Source organism: Myxocyprinus asiaticus, chromosome 21, assembly GCF_019703515.2.
Source record: "Myxocyprinus asiaticus isolate MX2 ecotype Aquarium Trade chromosome 21, UBuf_Myxa_2, whole genome shotgun sequence".
Lineage (NCBI taxonomy): Eukaryota > Metazoa > Chordata > Actinopteri > Cypriniformes > Catostomidae > Myxocyprinus > Myxocyprinus asiaticus.
In genome coordinates, this window is record NC_059364.1 from 33,215,456 (window position 1) to 33,237,582 (window position 22,127).

Genomic DNA, 22,127 nt, shown 5'->3' on the forward strand with positions numbered 1-22,127 from the left:
CTGAGCAAACCAACAAACCCGAGATGTCAGCTGAGATCTGACTCTTTTGGTCAAACCCTCCTTTTTTATACAGTTTGTTATCTAGCATTACCTCATGTGTACTCCCTATTAATATTTTTTGTATCCAGTGGATCCTGTTTCCCACCATTATTTCACAGACCCTCTTTTTAGTGGTGGAAACCTGGCTTTTAATCCAAGAAAAAATAACATTTTAAATTTATTTATCATGAAAGTATACATTCTGAGTAAATAATACATCACAATCTGAGCATAATATAGATACTTTTGATTATTGGTTGCATTAATCTTTAACTTTTGCTGTGCTTCCCAGAGTTTTCTCATGTCTCAGCACCATTGTTCTTTGCTACAGCTGAGGACACAGAGTGTTTCTTGCAACATTTCTGCTACAGCTTAGTGCACAGAGTGTTTCTTGTAACATTGGCACTTTTAGTAACCTCATATATCCTCTCCTGGGTCACACAAAGTCCAGGCTATTCTATATTAGTACTTTTCTACATTTGATATATAAAAATCTACTAAACAAATCACTTAAAGAAAATTTTTTAATAAAAGAAACAAAGATCTTGGGCTTAAAGATATAACGTTACAAACAGCATATTTAGTTGATACTGGGATGTGATGCAGGTAAAGCTACCAAATCATTATCACAGCACAATTTATTACACAGCATAAGATATTTGTTACTCAAGGTGGCACTGTTGTTTCAGTGATTGACTTGATTTACATTTGACATTGCTGAGTAGAAACAACATTTAAGTAAACTATAGCAAGTTTAACACATGAACAGTATGATATGAAGATTGTCATTTGGGTGTACTACTGAAATAATGTAAGTTGTTCATCTATAAGTGCCTCAATAAGTGCCTGAGAAAATACACGTGTAATGTTAGAAAAGTGCAAAATAGAAACATTTTCTCTAGTGGTCTCAGAGTTTTGACCCACTGTTACAAAATGAATTCAGCAAGTAGTAGTTTTTCCCCCATAGTTCACTTTCATTAATTCAAGAAACTCTTTTGGAAAAAAAAAGGGTAATTCATGAATGTGCTTCTTGAAGTAATGTGTCAGAAGAATCTATGAGAAACTACTGCTTTGTGACTCATTATAGCCCTCCCCCGTCCATTCATTGCACAACATGAAAAGCTGTTCTGAGATCAGAGAGCGTCTCAGTCATGTGACTGGATCAGCTGATTCTCTGCAGACGGATCATGGCCGACCTCTCAAAACACTGAACTGATGAGAGGACGAATGACAACGATAAGCCACCACTGACTTCCCTCACTGCTGGATTCTTGAGATTTTGAGATGAAGAAATAACTAGAGGGGAAAAGTTACCGCAGTACATAATACAAGGTAAAGCAAGACTCCAAATGAAATGAGTAATGAAGCAGAGACTGTTAGCTAACACAGCAGCAACTAGCCTTGCATGACAGCAGTTAGAGCAATCACATGTAATTGCATAAATCAACGGAAACAACTAGAGGATAAAATGTGTTTTCAGTAGTATGTACTTCGGTATCAAAGACATGTCGTTTAAGATTTGAAGAAAGACAAGGATATGGCCTCTGCACATGCAGATTTTTTATTAGCTCATAGCTAGGATTTAAGTTTGAAAAGTTCCCTAAAAATGACCATATTTAAAATATAACAATAACAAATTTGTGCGTATATATTTGTGGTTTTAGCTTTAGCATCTGTTAGATAAACTTGTACCTAACGTTTACCCATGTCTTACTGTATATATATATATATATATATATATATATATATATATATATATATATATATATCAACAGTCATGAGTTCTGCTGGGCTTATGAGTTAAATATGAATTATATTAAAGGGATAGGTTACCCAAAAATGACAATTCTGTCATCATTTACTCACCCTCATGTTGTTCCTAACCCACATGACTTTTTCTTCTACTGTAGAACGCAAAAGGAGATGAGACAGAATGTTAGCCATTTACTTTCACTGCATGGGAAAACAGTGACTGGTATAGGCCTATATGAGTCATATTGTCATATTCATCTGTAATATATTCAGGTAAATTTGTCATCTTGGGCTACAGCATGTCTAATTTTATGGAGAATGGCCCCAGTAATCATAATGGGGTGGCTGAGCAGGTATGGGAGAGACCCTGGACACTCGAAGAGATGCAGAAATCCAGCACAAACTGGTCACTGGCAGCAGATTCAGGGGTATGTTGTCAGTGGAATGCATTCATATATCATATGTTGTATGTACTTGCTTCTGAGGTATACAAACGGTTTAGAGTCATGCATTTGTTAATGTAATCGAATTGATCAAGATATTTTGTATCTCTGTAGTTATTCCTTTTCCTGCAAGACTTCTCTCAAAAGATGTTGTCCAAGACGCATGAAATTGAGAAGCAGTTGGACGGTCTTATTCGGGACACTAAAGCCACAGACAGCCATCTACACACAGTGTTTAACGACTTTCTCATGCTCTCCAACACACAGTTCATTGAAAATGTATGTTCAATTTTGTCATGGTTGTAACTAAATAGTAATGAGATGATTCACTTTTCATGTGTGTGTTACAGAGCAAACCTGGTTTTGGCAGGTATAGTTTTTAGCCCATGTGTTTCCCTTTCAGATCAAATCTTACCATGGCTTCTAAGAAGTGTCAGAAATATTTAAAGGGACAGTTCACCCAAAAATGAAAATTCTCTCATCATTTACTCGCCCTCATGACATCCCAGATGTGTATGACTTTCTCTCTTCTGCAGAACACAAATTAAGATATTTAGAAGAATATCTCAGCTCTGTAGGTCAATACAATGCAAGTGAATGGTGGTCAGAACTTTGAAGCTCCAAAAAAATCACATAAAAGCAGCATAAAAGTAATCCATACGACTCTTCAGGAGCGATATAATAGGTGTGGGTGAGATTTTTTTATTTTATTTATTTTTTTACTATAAATTTCCACTTTCACTTTCAAAATGTATAAGAATGTGAAAGTGGAGATTTCTAGTGAAAAAGTACCTAAATATTGATCTGTTTCTCACCCACACTTATCATTTAGCTTTTGAAGATATAGATTAAACCACTGTTTTAAGCTTCAAAGTTCTTGTCACCATTCACTGGCATTGTATGGACCTACAGAGCTGAAATATTCTTCTAAAAAATATTTTTTTGTGTTTTGCAGAAGAAAGAAAGTCATACACATCTGGTATGGCATGAGGGTGAGTAAATGATGAGAGAATTATCTATTTTTGGGTGAACTATCTCTTTAAGGGGCAATATTTTGCCCATGAAAATGATTTTTATGGGTATTTTTTTTCTAACCATATAAAACACAGTGCGCCATCCATTTCAACTTCAACTAAATAAATTAACTACGAAAATTATATTATATTACACGGCTTCCTGCAATGCTCGATTCTGATTAGTCAACATTTTAAATATTGTCAAACATTTCTGAATATCTGTTTTTTTACATTCTATCTTTAGCAATTAAACTAATAGGCCTAAAACAGAATAATATGAAATATATACAATTTTGAAATGTATACAATTTTGAAAGAAAGTAAGGAATTCTTTACAAGGGCATATTTTTCCCCCACATTTTAAATATCAGGGGCATTGTTGTCACTCTCAGGGGCTTTTCTGTGCACAGACCCAGGTAATTTCTCACCCTGTTGTGGTTTAGGCCTAGGTATTAAGGCACTATCTTAAGATATCTGTCTATTGATTTACATTACCTTAAATAGCTTAAGATATTTCTACATTTCCTGTGCATGGACTGTTGTGATAAATGTTCTTCCCTTGAGACTCAAAGTGGTCAAATTCTGACCTCTTTAGTGAGCATTTACTATTGGGAAGCCTGTGAGATGATTTTTTTCCCCTTTCTTTTCTTTAGAGGGTTTATGATGAAGAAGTTGAAGAGCTTGCTCCAAAGCCCGAGACCATAGAGAGACCACCTGAACAGGTACTCTACCTCCTTTTGAGATTTGTGATGGTTATTTATGCTGTCGGTCATTGATGAAATTTTATTTAGAGCTTGTTCATTATTATGAAAGCTTGTCTGGTGATGGTTTCATACTCGTAATGTAATGTAAAGGAGAAGACAAGGGAACAGAAGGAGGCTGAACTTATCCCCAAAGTCCAGGAGGCAGTCAACTATGGTCTGAAGGTCTTGGAATGTGCTTTTGAACAGCTGGACATTAAAGCAGGAAACTCAGACTCTGAGGATGAGGAAGCACTGGAGAAAGTAGAGCCAATTTTGGAAGCAAAGGTAAAGTCTTTCTCTAGAAGCCATGAATACTTATTTGATTATTATACAGTTATTATGTAGTTATTACATACAATTATTCCATGGCTCTGCTGAGATCTGTCATTCTGTATTTTTGTGGATAGGACCTGTATGTGGACAGGCCTTTACCGTACTTGATTGGGTCTCAAGCTTTTATGGATCAGGATGATGTTGGCCTGGGTGATCTATCCAGTGATGGTAACATATCTATCCTTTCTCCTTTCCTATTATAAAAGTATTTTCCTATTCATAAATGTAATGATTTTCTTTTCTTTACAGCTTTCTGGTTGTTTCAGGTTGCTTTTAACTCCTGTCTTTGTTCTGTGTTTTATAGAAATGTCTATTGATAATGACAGAGACAGTGTCATAGAAAGTGAGGATGGGGAAACGGATGAGGTGAGAGATGATGAAATATACATGCAAATGTATTTGTATACTGTGAATATACACATATGTTATAAAGAATGTTGGCATATTGATTTTTAATATAAAAATTCAGATTCTAATTCTGAGAACTGTTTTTCTTGTTCCCAATTTTATTCTCAAATTTAATAAATACATTTCGTAATGTATTCATGTATAACCCTTCCTTTGGATTTTAATTCTAAAGCACTCAGATGAAGACTTTGACCAGGATGATGAAATCCATGGCAACTTTAAGAAAGTAAGACATTAAAAATTAGGGTATTCTGGAGGTTCATATTCAAGTGAAAGAAAGATTTATAAGGATTTAATATATATATTTGTATATATCCAAATGTAAATCCAGAAATGTTAATTATTTTGTATTATGAGGTGCAGATTGTAAAAAAAAAAAGTTTAATTCAAGATTTAGATTTAACATATAGATTTATGTTTAAGATTTAGATTAAATGTTTAATATTTATTTTTAACAGTTGTGTTTTTTTCAAAGGCCCATTTAATAAGTCAGAAATGTAGCTATAAAAATTACTGCACTATTTTTGTAAGGCTTGTTGTTTTGGTAAATCAGACCAAATTCTCAAATTATTATGCTTTATTTTACATCCAGGGCTCCATATGTAGATTGCTACAATTCTGGTCAAACTTTCTTTCTGTCCCATAGAAGTCATCTGTTGTCAGTTACGATGATGCTGATGAAGAGAATGAAGATGATGAAGATTCAGACATATTTGCAGGGTCTGATAAGGATGAAGATGAACTCGGAAAGGTTAATAGCTTCCATGTTCTGCGGCCTTCAGACATACAGTTGAAGTCAGAAGTTTACATACACCTTAGCCAAATACATTTAAACTCAGTTTTTCACAATTCCTGACATTTAAATTTTAGAAAACATTCCCTGTCTTAGGTCAGTTAGGATCACTACATTATTTTAAGATGTCAGAATAATAGTAGAGAGAATGATTTATTTCAGTTTTTATTTCTTTCATCACATTCCCAGTGGGTCAGAAATAGCATTGCCTTTAAATTGTTTAACTTGGGTCAAATGTTTTGGGAAGCCTTCCACAAACTTCACACAATAAGTTGCTGGAGGAAACAGGTAGATAAGTATCTATATCCACAGTAAAACGAGTCCTATATCGACATAACCTGAAAGGCTGCTCAGCAAGGAAGAAGCCACTGCTCCAAAAAACTGCCATAAAAAAGCCAGACTACAGTTTGCAAGTGCACATGGGGACAAAGATCTTACTTTTCGGTAAGAAATGTCCTCTGGTCTAATGAAACAAAAATGTAACTTTGTCCATAATGACCATTGTTATGTTTGGAGGAAAAAGGGTGAGGCTTGTTAGCCGAAAAACACCATCCTAACGTGAAGCATGGGGTGGCAGCATCATGTTGTGGGGGTGCTTTGCTGCAGGAGGGACTGGTGTACTTCACAAAATAGGTGGCATCATGAGGAAGGAAAATTATGTGGATATATTGAAGCAACATCTCAAGACATCAGCCATGAAGTAAAAGCTCAGTCGCAAATGGGTTTTCCAAATGGACAATGACCCCAAGCATACCTCCAAAGTTGTGGCAAAATGGCTTAAGGACAACAAAGTCAAGGTACTGGAATGGCCATCATAAAGCTCTGACCTCAATCCGATAGAAAATTTGTGGGCAGAACTAAAAAAAGCGTGTGTGAGCAAGGAGGCCTACAAACCTGATTCGGCTACACCAGTTCTGTCTGGAGGAATGGGCCAAAATTCCAGCAACTTATTGTGAGAAGCTTGTGGAAGGCTACCCAAAACCTTTGACCCAAGTTAAAAAATGTAAAGGCAATGCTACCAAATAGTAACAAAGTGTATGTAAACTTCTGACCCACTGGGAATGTGATGAAAGAAATAAAAGCTGAAATAAATCATTCTCTCTACTATTATTCTGACATTTCACATTCTTAAAATAAAGTAGTGATCCTAACTGACCTAAGACAGGGAATGTTTTCTACGATTAAATGTCAGGAATTATGAAAAACTGAGCTGAAATGTATTTGGCTAAGGTGTATGTAAATCTCTGACTTCAACTGTAATTGGCTAATTGTCTAAAGGATTGACATCATTTTCTGGAATTTTCCAAGCTGCTTAAAGGCACAGTTAACTTGGTGTATATAAACTTCTGACCCACTGGAATTGTGAAATAGTCAATTAAATGTGAAACAATCTGCCTGTAAACAGTTGTTGGAAAAATTACTCATGTCATGCACAAAGTAGATGTCCTAAACGACTTGCCAAAACTATAGTTTGCTAATAAAATCTGTGGAGTGGTTACAAAATTAGTTTTATTGACTTCAACATAAGTTAATGTAACCTTCTAACTTTTACTATTCTTGGAATTCTGAAATTTCCATTGGATATTATATTAATAAAATGTGCTAAAACTGCAAATTTCATTTCTTGCATTATTTATTTTCCAGGACACTGGCCAATCATCTTTTGCCGATGAACTAGCAGCTAGAATTAAGGGAGAGACTGTGAGCAAATCAGAAGCTGATCGCACATGTAGGTCACCTAAAAACATCCAGATTTTAGCATTTTATCATTTAACACATTTCCATCTTTCCTTTTAGTTTGTTTTCAAGTTTGCTTTTGTGCATGCCCTTATTTTTATTTTTTATTTTGAAGCATTGTCATCAGGCCCATCCATCACCCAGAAGAAGAGTAAAGCAAAGAAAGAGCCAAAACCTCATGGTATGAGCATCTGTACTGTATATTCACCTAATATGTATTCATGCTTATCAGGTCGTGCTGCCATATGGTGCAATCTTCGATGGTAAACAGTAATGAAATATTATGAATACCGGAAAAAGTGTTTACCTGTGCAAAGTGACAGGATCCAATATTGTTTTCTTCAAAACTCCTACACTGTTATTTCAGTTTTTTTTTTTTTCAACAATTGTTTTCTGCGATGATTGTAACAAAGTTTCATAAAACATTTTTTATTGCAAGTCCAATCTCATGGTATGGTTATAAACCTGGTAAAACCCAACTTTATTGATAAATAATTTCATGAGCGTTCCATATACAAAATTTTGTTTATGAATATGTTATTACAGTGGAAGATGATCAGGATGAGATGTTCAAACCACCAAACATGGAAGATGAGGAATATTCCCCATTTGGAGGGAAGGGTGGACTCTTTAGTGGAGGCAAAGGCCTGTTTGATGATGACGATGAGGTTGGTTATATCTATATTTATGTCAATCTTAGTAATCATTTAGTAACTGGAAATTACAGCTAGAAAAGGCTTGCATGGTATTAAATCTCTGATGTAAGTTTATATTTTACCGTCATACTATACATATATATATTTTTTTTACAGTTATATTATACAGTTTATATTATTTCTTTCTTTAGGGAGATCTGTTTTCTGATGCTCCCAAAAATGAACCGGCTGAGGAGGAACAGTCTGTAAACCAAACAGGTATGACTTTTAAACACTTGAAAGGACCATGCTGTGAGGAAGTTGGATGTGGGATATTCTTACTTGATATCTCAGTCATCAATTATGGCTATAAAACTTGGCTTTATGGAATACTTGATTGCTCAATTGACATTCTATGGGCAAACATTTAATTGATAATAACCGCTAAACTGTTGTTAAACTAGTTTCATAATAGTCATCTTAGTATTTTGTTTATGTTTGTAGAGCCCCTTAAAACAAAGAAAATACCCACTGGCGCAGTCTCCATCTTTCCTGGTAAGTATTAACTGTGCTACATTTGCATACTAGTACACTGTTTTTGCATAAATGTTTGCTCTAGTTTCTAATTAGTGAAGTATTTTCATAACTCCACAGAAAACAAACTTTTTGGCTCACCAAATGATTCAGATTCATTAGAGAGCAAAGACAGTAAGAGTCCAGTGAGGCCCAAAGTGCAAGCAGCTCCAAAACATACCTCAGTTGGTGGTGGGCTCTTTGATGATGATGAAAATGATGATGACTTCTTCAGCAGGAAGATTCTTAAAATATCCACACCTGGTAAATCTCTTGCATTTGCCTTAAAACTGAAATTCTGTTTTTTCACATTGGGTCTTTGTGACAGTCATTTTGAAGAATCGCAAATGTGTATCTTCCTGTTAGTTGGACAAGAGAAACAAATGCCAAAGAAAACAGTAGACCTGTTTGGGGGGGATGAGGAGGAGGAGGATGATTATGATGAAGATGGATCTATGTTCAGTGGGAAATCCAGCACAGCTCCTCCCCAGCAAGACAAAAGCATCGAGGGGGATGAGGAGACACGCCCTCCTGAGAAAAAGGTCTGTTTGTGAAAATTATTATTATAGTTAATATGATTGTTGTCGTTGCTTATATACTGATTGAGTTTGCTTGCAGCCACCTGCTGGAGCCATTTCAATGTTTGGGCCTGGCACTAAAAATATACTGGTGGAGGGGTTGAAGAAACGGCGCCCTTCAACCAGTGAGGAGTCTGCCAAGTCTGAAGAGGTATAAAACTATCTCACTCTCGCTGTCTAACAGTCTGCTCTGTTAATGGTTAATAATTTGTGTTGCCTCCCTTTCTTTCAGAGTGTACCTCCACCTGAAGCAGTCAAATCTTCACCTGCCCTTGGAGCATCAGAGAAAGCAGCAAGCAAAAGCCTGTTCTCAGATGATGAAGACTCACAAGTATAGCACCTTTTCATATTCATCATACAGAGCCTACTCTCTTTCGTAATTTGTAATACATACCGTTTTGTGTATTACAGTTAAGGTTGGGTGATGTTGATTAGTTACTATATTTTTGATTAGTTTGTAGGTGATAAATTACTTTACTATCCTTGCTTATCTTGCGACTTGCATGTATGAAACTAAAGTAGCAAAAACGTGTTGGAGTTGGTAAGTTTGATTGGTTGCCATTAGGGATGCAACGATCCGATACCTGCATAGGTACAGTGCAACCGGAAAGTATTCACAGCGCTTCACTTTTTCCGCATTTTGTTATGTTACAGCCTTATTCCAAAATGGATTAAATTCATTATTTTCCTCAAAATTCTACAAACAATACTCCATAATGACAATGTGAAAGAAGTTTGTTTGAAATCTTTGCAAATTTATAAAAAAATTTTTTTTTAAAAAAATTAAAAAATCACATGTACATAAGTATTCACAGCCTTTACCATGACACTCAAAATTGAGCTCAGGTGCATCCTGTTTCCACTGATCATCCTTGAGATGTTTCTACAACTTGATTGGAGTCCACCTGTGGTAAATTCAGTTGATTGGGCATGATTTGGAAAGGCACACACCTGTCTATATAAGGTCCCACAGTTAACAGTGCATGTCAGAGCACAAACCAAGCCATGAAGTCCAAGGAATTGTCTGTAGACCTCCGATACAGGATAGTATTGAGGCACAAATCTGGGGAAGGGTACAGAAAAATTTCTGCAGCATTGAAGGTCCCAATGAGCACAGTGGCCTCCATCATCTGTAAATGGAAGAAGTTTGGAACCACCAGGACTCTTCCTAGAGCTGGCCGCCCGGCCAAACTGAGCGATCGGGGGAGAAGGACCTTAGTCAGGGAGGTGACCAAGAACCCGATGGTCACTCTGACAGAGCTCCAGCATTTCTTTGTGGAGAGAGGAGAACCTTCCAGAAGAACAATCATCTCTGCAGCACTCCACCAATCAGGCCTGTATGGTAGAGTGGCCAGATGGAAGCCACTCCTCAGTAAAAGGCACATGACAGCCCACCTGGTCAGTTCAAACCAGTCTGGCCGTTCTCTGTTGACCTCTCTCATCAACAAGGCATTTCCATTCTCAGAACTACCGCTCACTGGATTTTTTTTTTGTTGTTGGCACCATTCTGAGTAAATTCTAGACACTGTTTTGTGTGAAAGTCCCAGGAGATCAGCAGTTATAGAAATACTCAAACCAGCCTGTCTGGCACCAACAATCATCCATACGATTATCTAATCATCCAATCGTGTGGCTGCAGTGCATAAAATCATGCAGATACAGGTCAAGAGCTTCAGTTAATGCTCACATCAACCATCAGAATGGGGAAAAAATGTGATCTCAGTGATTTCGACCGTGGCATGATTGTTGGTGCCAGATGGGCTGGTTTGAGTATTTCTGTAACTGCTGATCTCCTGGGATTTTCATGCACAACAGTCTCTAGAATTTACTCAGAATGGTGCCAAAAACAAAAAATATCCAGTGAGTGGCAGTTCTGTGGACGGAAATGCCTTGTTGATGTGAGAGGTCAACAGAGAATGGCCAGACTGGTTCGAACTGACAAAGTCTACGGTAACTCAGATAACCGCTCTGTACAATTGTGGTGAGAAGAATATAATCTCTGAATGCTATTCTGTGATGCGTGTTGGCTCTGTTTTGGCACACGAGGGGGACCTACACAATATTAGCCAGGTGTTTTTAATGTTGCGGTGTATACTGTATATAGATATTTTTACTATACTTTAGTTCTTACATTAAACATTCTCTGAATCTACTGGGCCACAATAGTAGTTTGGTTTAAATAAATTATGCATCTGATTTAAAAAGAATCACCCTTTTAAACCATCTCAGAGCAAAAATATAACTATTGTCAAATATTGGCAAAAGAGTAAAAATTTGTACAGTAGATAATTTTTCAGCCCTAATTATAATCAATAGCTCATATTTGTTACTGATGCTGGTTTGGTTCTTGTTTTCTCAAAGATATTTGCAAGTGAGACTAAAAGTAAATCAAAGTCTGCAACTCAGAACAAACCCAGTAAAGCCCTGCTCTCAATATTTGCTGATGAAGAGGAGGAGGTAAGGTTAAACATGTTTAATTTAAAGAAATAGACTGCAGAAAAATCCAGATATGTTTTATTTTATTCAGTGGTTTTCACTAGTAACCAGTCTATTGTGATCTTTTAGGACCTTTTTTCATTGGCACCAAAGCCTAAGTCAGTTCAGGTAAAAAAAACATCGCTACAGCCCAAGAAGCCTGTATCAAGTGGACTCTTTAGTGATGATGAGGTATTTGTATTTGACCACTAAGAATATAGTTTAGGTCAGTATATTAACATTTAAAATTGCATACAAAATGTAATTGTAATGGCATTTTTCATTTTTGTTTGATCAGTCTGTTTTAATTTTGTCGGTTGTACTTTCAATAATACTTGCTGATATCACACTACATCAAAAGAACCATGACATAATATTTGCTCTGTCTGTATCAGGATCAGTGGATGAGCCCTAAGCCCGGTAAAGAAAGCCCAGAGGTGAGGCCTGGAGGAATGAAGCAAAGTACTAGCGCCCCCTCCAGTCTACCCAGTGTGAAAGGACCACAAAAAGACAGCCTGTTTGATGAGGATGATGATTTGTTTGCAGCCACAAAGGAGTTAAGGTTTGAGCAGTGGATCTGTGATGAGTGGATAGACAAAACTACAACTGAGATAAACAATAAATCATTGTGTTGTGAGGCAAAATTTCCTGTATAAGTTTACATGTTTTTGTCCTTGCAGTAAGAAATCATCTCAGAGAGCATCCCTTTTGTTTGAGGATGAAGAAGATGATGATGATGAGGACAAAGAACCACTTTTTGGCTTCAAACCACCTGCAAATAAAACTCCATCTGAACCTAAGGTAAGCTGTTCACTGGCGTACACAAAGTTGACTTCAAAGATTGGTATCCAGTGTATTGAGAATAGATGCAGTCATTTTTGACAACTCCAAATAGTTTTTTGTGAAGCATTTGGAAGCTAAAGCCACACTTCAAAATGTAAAAATATAAGTGCATTATATACAGTACCAACAGATCAAACCAAGTGCCATTTATTTTAAATAAAGATTGCACAAGCACACTTTTCAAGCAAAATACTCTGCATGGGAACCTGTTTCTGCAAAAGTGGCTCAGAAAAGGGAAGTTTGTTCTAAGAAAAATTTGTTTTCAGATAACACCTGGTTTGATATTTTTTGTGACCTAATGCAATGGCATTTCATGCATTTTAACTGTGGCTTACTGTAGGCGTCCAAATAATTTTTAACATCACTGAATGTGATGTTATTAATGTTTCCACTGAATCATTATGAATAACATGACACATACTTTTTATGCATACAGCCTACAGTATAAATGTTTTATTTGAAGTGTAATTTGTTAGTAGCTGAGTATAAAGCGCAACAGTGCCCGCCCACTTATTCAGCTGTCTGTATTCTGAAAGAATTTTCCCTATTCATTTTTTCCATAGTCTTCTTTTTATAAAATCCTTCATAAGAGTTGTAAGCCATGAACCAAACCAACCAGCTCCAAAAAGAATCACATCATCACACTTTATTTTGAGGCAAAAATTTATTTGAATATCGGACATAAAGACAAAGGTACAAGGCTGTGTACTTGCCATCTTTCATGAGGGCACAAACTACAATCCTATGAAGCCTTGCGAATGATGTCATTGAATAAAAAACAATGGGAATTTATAAAACTATTGATTTTAGGTTGATGATTACAAGTATAGAAACAACGTATTTTAAGTTTATTTTAAAATATTTCAATATATACAAATAAATAAGTAGTTTAAGGGTGAAGGCAGACCGACTCGATTACATCATTCACAGTGCGTCATGGAAGCACACGGTCACTCCGAGGCACGTTTAGCGGTTTCTTTGACTGCGGTTCTCTGATTGGTGGATCTTTCTCTGCTGTACCATGGGTAATGTAGTTGTTTACCATGAATTCCGATATCAAACAGGATTTTTAAACAATGAATTTGAAATAACGCAGACGGATGGCTTCAACGGAAGCATATACCATCGATGAACAACCTCGTAGCTCACGATATAATATATTGTTGAGTAGTCTTATCGGCTAAATGAATGGGATTTTTACTTCCGGAACCAGACTGTTGCGCTCTATAGCAGACTGTTGTTAGTTTTTTACTTGTATTTGTCTCTATGTTCCAGGCTTCTGGTGCTCCCTCTCTGTTTGTCCCTGAGCATGAGGACAACTTGACCACTAAAGCAACAGACAAGATAGCAGAGGAGAAGAAGTCTGTGAAATCAATTCTGTCCTCTGATGACAGTACTGAAATAAAGAAGAAGCCAGCAGGGGCAGTTAGTCTTTTTGGTGGCATTGACATATTCGGAGATAAGCAAGATAGAAACAAAGTGAGTGAGATGTTTACAAGATAATAAAATAGAAAATGAGTCCAAATCTAGTGCAAAATAATTTACTTAAATGGGTTGGACACCTAATGAATGCTTAAAAAGAACTGGAGTTATGTTTTGTCCTAACAGACTAAGAGTCCAGAGGAGATTGCTGAAGGTGAGGACCTGCAGAAGGATGGCCCACCTCCCATGGGGAGTAAGGGGCCCAAGGCCAAGAAAACAGCTCTGAGTCTATTTGATGTTGATGATTACGATGAAGATGAGAGCCCTGATGAAATAGTTCCTGCTCCTAAAATATCCAAACCAGCAGAAAAAAATACACTAAAGGTTAGCTGATTTAGAAATTCAGTGCTGTGAGGTTTGTAAGTTTATTAGTATGTAATTTGTGGAAGAGGTTTGATTTCGGTTGTGCCCTCAGGATCATGGGCCACGCATAAAGAGCACAGGTGTGTTTCAAGATGAGGAGCTCCTTTTTAGTCACACGCAGCAGAGAGACAACGATCCGGATGTAGACCTCTTTGCCACATCACCAAAACCAACTGTAAGTCTACACTAAAATCAGGGTCCAAAATTAACTTGCCACACTGGCCATAAATACTTTTTTACCAGTCATTAAATTGTATTTTGCAGATTTTTGTTTTATTTTATTTTTTTACATTTTCTTATTACAATGGAATTATTTACCTATTTTGTCCATGCATATTTATTACAAAAAGCGCTGGTCATTGTGTCGATCCAATGGCGTAGATTTGGTTTGAACATTGGGGGGTCCAAATGTGGGTCCAGAGGGGTGTAATATTTCATTACAACACATTACACAACACACCGAAAAATAGAAAATTATATTTACTGCATACTCTTAAATATTTATACACTGTATTATATCAAACATTCAGAAAAAGCACTTTCAGAAAATTACAGTTTTTATTTGCTCATCACATATGACTCATGTGATATATTTCATGTTTTCTAAATTCATACGAAAGTTTTGTGTGGGTAACAGACCTACAGACTGAAATTGCACATGTTGTGAGCCACTGACTGTGTCTTGTGAGACACAAAGTTTTATTCCTACAGGGGGCGCTTGAGACTGAAAACTGAATCTTCCATGCATCCACATTTAAGTCTCAGAATGTTTATATCCCTTTGGAGACATTTTACACTGGATAGTTATTTTTAATAAAAACTGATAATTGCAAGGATTCATACCTGTGAATGAAAATCCACCTCAGCATTATCTATAAAAGCATTTTTTAAAATCCTCATCCAGTAATAATAAGTGACTGTGATTGACCCATCCTGGCCAGTGCTGAGAAAAGTAACAGGTACCACATGACACTGCCTTCTACGCTAGAGGGGAGGCTTGCCTAAAAGATATAGCATCATGGTCTTCTACCTTTTGCACCTAAATGAGAGTAAGACTGAAATTATTATATTTGGACCTGCGCATACTAAATCAAATCCAAAATTTAACTTGGATCAATTTGCACTTCATATCAAACCGCATGTAAAAAATCGGGGCTTTTTACTGGACAGCAAGCTCAAACTCGATAAGCAGATTAATGTGGTTATTAGAAGAAGTTTCTTTCAACTCAGGCTTCTAGCTATGGTAAAGCCCTTTTTGTCTTTTACTAGTTTTCAAACAGTGATCCATACTTTTATCTCCTCGCGTCTGGATAACTGTAATTCAATTTACACCGGGATTAACCAGGCATCCCTGGCCCGATTACAATTAATCCAGAATGCTGCCGCCAGACTTTTGACGGGTACACGGAAGCATGAAAATGTCACTCTGATTCTTGCCTCACTTCACTGGCTACCAGTCTGCTACAGAGTTGACTTTAAAATACTTCTACTGGTTTATAAATCTTTGAATAACTTAGCTCCTTTCTACCTCACGGAGCTTCTATCTGCTCATAGTCCATCCAGAGCTCTTGGATCATCTGATCAAGCGTTGCTATTGGTTCCAAGATCTAGACTGAAGCATAGAGGTGATCGTGTTTTCGCCCGTAGCTGGCCCTAAGCTTTGGAATAATATACCTCTACACATTAGGACTGCTTCAACTCTAACTATTTTTAAATCCAAGTTAAAAATCTATCTTTTCTCTCTGGCTTTTGGCCATCTGTAATGACACTCCTTAAATTTGTTATGTGTTTTCAAATGTATTTTTCTTCTTTTATTGTTATTATTTTTATCTCCATAACCTATTATTGTTATTATTAGAATTTGTACTTAAGGGTTTTTATTTACTGCTGTGAAGCACTTTAGTCAACTTATGTTGTTTTTAATGGTGCTATACGTATATGTCATTGAAACTTCTCATTCATAAAAAAAACTGAAAGACCTGGTACATGTACCGACTGACTGAATGAGAGGGGCATGTTGTTCGTTCACTTCAGCATCGGCATGTGAGTCTGCCTTGTTCATCATGAAAAGAAAAGGGCGGAAGAGCTATTAATGTGTAAAAGTGACTAATGTTTATACACGTTGAAGGGCTTTCACATGACTGTGCTGCCGAATACATTGAAGTCTATGAAGTGATGCGTCAGCACCAACTCGGCTCCAACTTCACACCAAAGTGTTTTTCACACGTTTTGCCTCACAAATGATGTCTTTTAGAGTACAAAGCTACAGTAAATATTTTAAAGTTGGCCAAATTTATGAAGAGATATTGAATGTCTCAATTTATTTTTATTAATTATTACCTTATCTGAGTATTCAGAGACCCCAGTTATTGAACTACAGTAATTACATTCACCAAAACACACACACACAAACACACACACACAAAACGCTTAGACCTAAACATATATGAGTCCTCTATTTATTTTCTGCAGTTAAAGCAATTGCCATTTTTTTTTTCTTCCAAATAAATGTTTTCAGTGTTTATTGTGCACACCTCCTGCTTTCTTGTGTGGCAAGCTCGTAAATTTGCCCTTCCATCCCGCTTACTTTAACTCTTGTCATGTGGAAGGGCAATGTGGTGCTTGATGCTGCGATTCGATTCAACTCATGTGAAATGCTCTTTACAATGACAAAAGGACATTATTGAAACTCAAAATTATTATTATTAGGCTACTGTTGTATTTTCTGATAAAAGTCATGCTCAGCAGTTTAAATACTGTAGGAAAATGATACAGTAGATCTGCTTTGTTCTGTAGATTTGAAGTCAGTAGATTTGACATGCAAATTTGAATAAAGGAGAAGGTAAGGAAGTTATTGATACGCGTTATTATTATTATTAGACTATTGTTGCCTTTTTGGATGAAAGTCATGCTCAGCTGTTCACAAATTGAACGGAAATTATAGATCTGCTTTGTTCTTATAATGCTTAAATACTATAAAGTCTCTTGGCAGATTTCGGTCATGAAATCTCAAAATGATTCAATGACTCACTCATAGCACATAAGGTGCTCATTTGTCACCACCTAGTGGCATCTCCAGAAGTGGTCACTAAACTTGTCAATTAATGAAACTGAACAAATTTGTGAAACAGAAGCAAGCCACACCAAAATACCCTTTATTTTTAATTGTGTTTTTGCTTAAATATGACACTTGTTGGGTGCATAAAATGTCCTGGAAATTTGTGCCTTGAAAAGAGTGGGAACCCTATAAACATAATTTTCCACTGGTGAAAAAGTTGTTTTGTGTTTTTTTTTTATGTCGATTTTATACTTTGGTAGACTGTTTGCATGTCTTTGAATTGAACTGATCATGTCACTTACATCGGCGAGGCTCAGACTATCCACTTGCATCACAATTTAACCCATGCATTATGTTGCAGTTGCTAATAATAAAGTTATTGGCCAAGATTGGAGTTAATTTTGGACCCTGGCTGGGATTGATTGATTTGTAATCGTATCTCCATGGCTAGAATATTTAATGGACTCTCAAAACAATAGCTAATATTTGGACTGCTGACTTTTCCTCTTTACACAGTATTGACCTATTGATGGAAAGTATTTTCATTTTACAGGTGCCATCTCAGAGCTCGGTAAAACCAATGTCCGCCACACTGTTTGGGGATGATGATGACAATGATCTATTCAGTTCAGCAAAGCCTAAAGCTCCTCCGGTAGTATTTGGTCCCAAATTTATACATAAATTTCAGGAAATCATTTAATTGTTTGTTAAGCCAAGAAAGTTTTGTGTTTGGGTTTTGTAAGTTCTGTTAAAAGTAAATATTTCATAACAAAGAATTTTTTTTAGCTTGATTAGGCCCTTATAGAAAACTATACTAATATTTCAACAACATTATTTCACCTGCAGAAAGTACCAGAGAAGCCCAGCAAACCAAAAACAGATGAAACTGACAAATCAACACTGACCTCAAGCAAGGTATATTCACACATTATTTTGATTTTGGTACTAAATTTTATATACCACTTACTGTATAAAACATACTTTGCCACAGCCTATAAAAGTGGCTATTGGTTTTTATCAGTTAACGTCAATGTAATTAATATTATTTAATTGTACAGGAGCCTTCAAGTCCTTTAAAATCTAACTTCCAAGTAACTTCAAGTAACTTAAAAAAATAAAATAAAAATTACTTCTACCACTTCTAGTGTTCTTATTTTCTTTTTATAACATCTTTTTCTAGCATGAGCCTTTAATCTTTATCTAAGGTTAAAAGCATGACAATTTTGCCTTTTATTGAGCAGTGACACAAATTACTTTATCTTTTAAATGTCTATAGGTCTGCACAGCATATTTACTTGCCTGTTAACATTTTCACGTTACATTTTCTTTAGCTTTGCCTTAACCTTGTCTGTCTTTGTGCTAAATGCTGTAAATAATCTTTAATGACAGGAAAACATTTATGAAGCTGTCTACATTTTGTTGCAGTTGTGCTTTTGAAATTAGTAGCAAAAAGACCAGTTCCACTCTGGTCTTGGCATCTGAGTAAAGGGTGCTGTCTGTATTGTTTTAGGTTGTGTCACAGATATAAAGAACTATCTGTTCCTTTCAGGCTAGTTTAGTGGTCAACCCTGCCAGCCTTCTGCCAGGCGCGGTTCCACGGATTCCAGGAGCTGTAAGTGTAATCCCTGGCCTGGCACCCTCTTCCCTCCCTGCAGCTGCCAGGTCACTGCCAGATATTGAGACCATACCTGATCGTCAGACCTCCAGAGAGGGAGGGGTGAGCTTTGAATCACCAGCGCAGGTGAACACACTACAGAATGCTAACAAGGTAGGTCAGACTAAAGTATGTGTGTTTTGCAGGTTGATAGCCCCATTGATAAATTTAGGTTATGTGCCATTGCATTAAACTTTCTGACACACCTGCCAATGGTCGAGTGAAGTGAGAAAATTTACAGACCATAAATATTTCTTACTGGCCATGCAACTCTATTTTACTTTATTTTGACATAGAGTTCTGGAGAGACAAAACCTTCCTAGATACAATTGGAATGACAAAATGTCACTTATGTAAAGCTGTTAGGAGGCACACAAGAATGCTTTTGAATAGTTCCCATCACTGATATTATCAAGCATTATGTTTTACACTTTGACTTAAGCCAAGTAATGCTGCAGCTTTGTTTTGGGGTTTGGTTTGTGTTTATTTATTTTTTATTTTTTGTTTTGTTCTTTGTTTTTATTATTTGGAACTTGGAATTTTGAATTGTAGATTTTCAGAGTATTCAGTAGCAAATAGAGAATCTGCTTTTCCATCTCTAGAGTCGAGCAAAAGGCGCAGGGCGGCGGCGACCCCAAACAAGGGCAGCAAGACACCTGGCTGCACAACGGTCTGTGGAAGTAGTTGGGGAGGGCCTAGATGAGAGCTCCTCTACACAAGCTGATGAACCAGATATGGCTGCTTCACTACCTACTTCAAACCCTTTTTCAGTGCGGCCCTCAGAACTCAATATACCTGTCACAATCCCTGCTGCAGCCAAGAGACAAGATGAAGCAGTCAAGCCGAAGAGGTTTCTTGATGCTGAATACGACCTGTTTGATTCTGATGATCTCTTTGCTACTGCATCTACAACAAAGTCTCTTCCCTCTTCAAAACACAAAACAAAGCCCCCTGAAGAAGGCCATAAGAAAGCCTCCAAGACACAGGCAGGCAAAGCCACGAAGAAAGACCAGGCCCCATCTATTTTTGACAGCCGTGGGGATGATCTTTTTGCCACAGTGAAACAGAAGCCGGTCCAGAAAGCAAAGCAGCCTGTGTCCTTCCTAGATGATGAAGACAATGATGATATTTTTGGAGCAGGAAAGAGTAAAAGTACAGAAAGTAAGAACTCTAAAACAGAGGTCAGCTCTACAAAACCAGACTTTTTCCAGGTAAGCATCAATCAGTCTTCAATTTACTTTGTTAATACAAAACAATCTTTTTAGTAGGGACTGACAAGGATGTGTGCATTAATTTTAAGACATGGTGTTACATTTCCCATGTGTTTTGATGTAGATGTATTTTTATAGAAATGAGTGAGTGAGAGAAAACAAGAGTGCTTTTTCAAAAATCTTTGCTATGACCCTGATACAAATTGACCAAAATTGACAAATTGATTGTCTTGTTTTTCAGTAAAAGTATCTAAACACTTTTTTTTTTGTTTTTTTGTTTTTTTACCCAATTTGGAATGCCCAATTCCCAGTGTGCTTTTAAGTTCTCGTGGTCACGTAGTGATTTGCCTCAATCCAGGTGGCGGAGGACAAATCCCAGCTGCCTCTGTGTCTGAGACCGCCAACCTGTGCATCTTATCATGTGGCTTGTTGAGCGCATTGCCACAGAGACATAGTGTGTGTGGAGGCTTCATGCCATCCACCGCGGCATCCACGCTCAACTCACCACGCGCCCCACCACATTATAGCGACCACAAGGATGTTACCCCATGTGACTCTACCCTCCCTAGCAACTGGGCAAATTTGGTTGCTTAGGAGACCTGTCTGGAGTCACTCACACCCTGGGATTCGAACTAGTGAACTAGCGAACTCCAGGGGTGGTAGCCAGCGTATTTTACCACTGAGCTACCCAGGCCCCCGAAGATAATTTATCTTGTTTTCATCGAAAATTTCGATGAAAACAAAACAAAATATCTTATGCCATTTTGCTTGTCAAGTAAATATTTCTTGTTTTAAGAATATTTTTTTCAGTTTTCTTGGAACAGAATGCGTTAACTTGGATAAAATTATGAGATTGATAAAATATTTGAATCGACTAACAGCCCTAAAAATTTTCATACAGGATAAAGTCCAAGAACCCCCAAAAGCCCAGAAGAAATCTAAAGATTCAAAATCTTTGGATGCGAGTTTGTTTGATGATGATGTCGACATTTTTGCTGACTTGACTGGCACAACAAAGCCAAAGGAGAAGAAAGCAAAGAAGAAAGTGGAGACAAAATCTATATTTGACGATGACATGGGTTAGTTATCTGTGCAAAACACTGTTCCGTTGTTTTACTATGATGCTCACATTAGTTAATTTTTTGTTTTGTGAACATTTGTTTTAAAGTGAAATGTGTGCAATACATTCAAAACACAGACACACACACTCCAAAAAGGCTTACTGGTATCTTCTTCCTGGTCTCACCTCACAGATGATATCTTCTCGGCTGGGACTGCACAACCATCGGTAAAGCCGTCCTCCACGCCAAAGAAGAACCAGAATACCCAGGATCACAGTTCAATAGCGGAAACAGGCCACAATATTTTCGATGATCCGCTGAATGTGTTTGGAGGAAACTAAGTCTCCTTCATAGATTTTATTTGTATAACTGTGTAGCAATGTTGATGGACTAAATGAAGATAGACATACTCTAACATGGTTTGTATATCATTTAAACTCTAACTGGTGACTTTTACAAGAAAATAGAATGCAAGATCATAAGTCGAATGGTATCTAGAAATTAATCTGATTGGCAAATGATGTAGCTGTCCTGAACTGGCTTTGATATCTGCAATGGTTTTATGTGTCTTTCATTAGCACTTTAAATATGAGATTTTTGGGGATAATGTATAAAGAAGGATTTGTTAAGAGAGTTGAGACTGGAGACATTCCTTTGACATTGTCAGCTGTATGGTTTAATTTTCATTGTGGTGCCATAGCTCATAAGCTTATGTGCCAACAGAAGTGCTCTGTCTTTTGTTAATGTTTTTTATAACTTGAGCTGTTGAAGTGTTTCTTGTGTTGCATGCTAAATGATTTTTGAAACAAAAGAAAATATATTTTATGAAACATATTGTGTGTTGAGTACTGAAATTCAAACATTCATAGAACAAAAAGGCACAGCCGGTGTGTCACTTCTTGCTTTTATCAATGTGGAAGATGTAAAATC

At 36.8% G+C, this 22,127-nt stretch overlaps 1 protein-coding gene across 4 annotated transcripts; it reads left to right on the forward strand.

The window, feature by feature from the left end:
* The first annotated feature begins 1,200 nt into the window (after nucleotides 1-1,200).
* LOC127411907 (WASH complex subunit 2C-like) lies at nucleotides 1,201-22,031 on the forward strand. 4 transcript variants are annotated; one of them, XM_051647793.1, is made up of 31 exons: nucleotides 1,201-1,371; nucleotides 2,065-2,219; nucleotides 2,349-2,513; nucleotides 3,904-3,972; nucleotides 4,105-4,278; nucleotides 4,401-4,494; nucleotides 4,631-4,692; nucleotides 4,907-4,960; nucleotides 5,381-5,485; nucleotides 7,172-7,256; nucleotides 7,380-7,445; nucleotides 7,811-7,932; nucleotides 8,112-8,178; nucleotides 8,404-8,454; nucleotides 8,554-8,736; nucleotides 8,839-9,014; nucleotides 9,091-9,201; nucleotides 9,283-9,381; nucleotides 11,412-11,507; nucleotides 11,616-11,717; nucleotides 11,921-12,087; nucleotides 12,206-12,326; nucleotides 13,644-13,847; nucleotides 13,977-14,174; nucleotides 14,266-14,388; nucleotides 17,825-17,923; nucleotides 18,118-18,186; nucleotides 18,821-19,039; nucleotides 19,528-20,136; nucleotides 21,038-21,215; nucleotides 21,390-22,031. In XM_051647793.1, exons 2-31 carry the CDS (start codon nucleotides 2,091-2,093, stop codon nucleotides 21,536-21,538), a joined length of 4,146 nt encoding a protein of 1,381 aa, XP_051503753.1. In that variant the 5' UTR covers nucleotides 1,201-1,371; nucleotides 2,065-2,090; the 3' UTR covers nucleotides 21,539-22,031. The 4 variants fall into 4 exon arrangements, with proteins under 4 accessions (XP_051503753.1, XP_051503756.1, XP_051503754.1 ...); XM_051647796.1 differs by having other exon boundaries at nucleotides 8,587-8,736; XM_051647794.1 differs by having other exon boundaries at nucleotides 2,090-2,219.
* The last annotated feature ends 96 nt before the right edge of the window (nucleotides 22,032-22,127 follow it).

What these genes read in the sequence shown, in the direction of transcription:
- LOC127411907 (XM_051647793.1), top strand. Translation starts at nt 2,091, where the DNA reads ATGTCTAATTTTATGGAGAATGGCCCCAGTAATCATAATGGGGTGGCT. An exon ending in ACACACAGTTCATTGAAAAT is followed by an intron (nt 2,514 to 3,903) that starts GTATGTTCAATT and finishes TCTTTTCTTTAG; the next exon opens with AGGGTTTATGATGAAGAAGT. An exon ending in TAGAGAGACCACCTGAACAG is followed by an intron (nt 3,973 to 4,104) that starts GTACTCTACCTC and finishes TGTAATGTAAAG; the next exon opens with GAGAAGACAAGGGAACAGAA.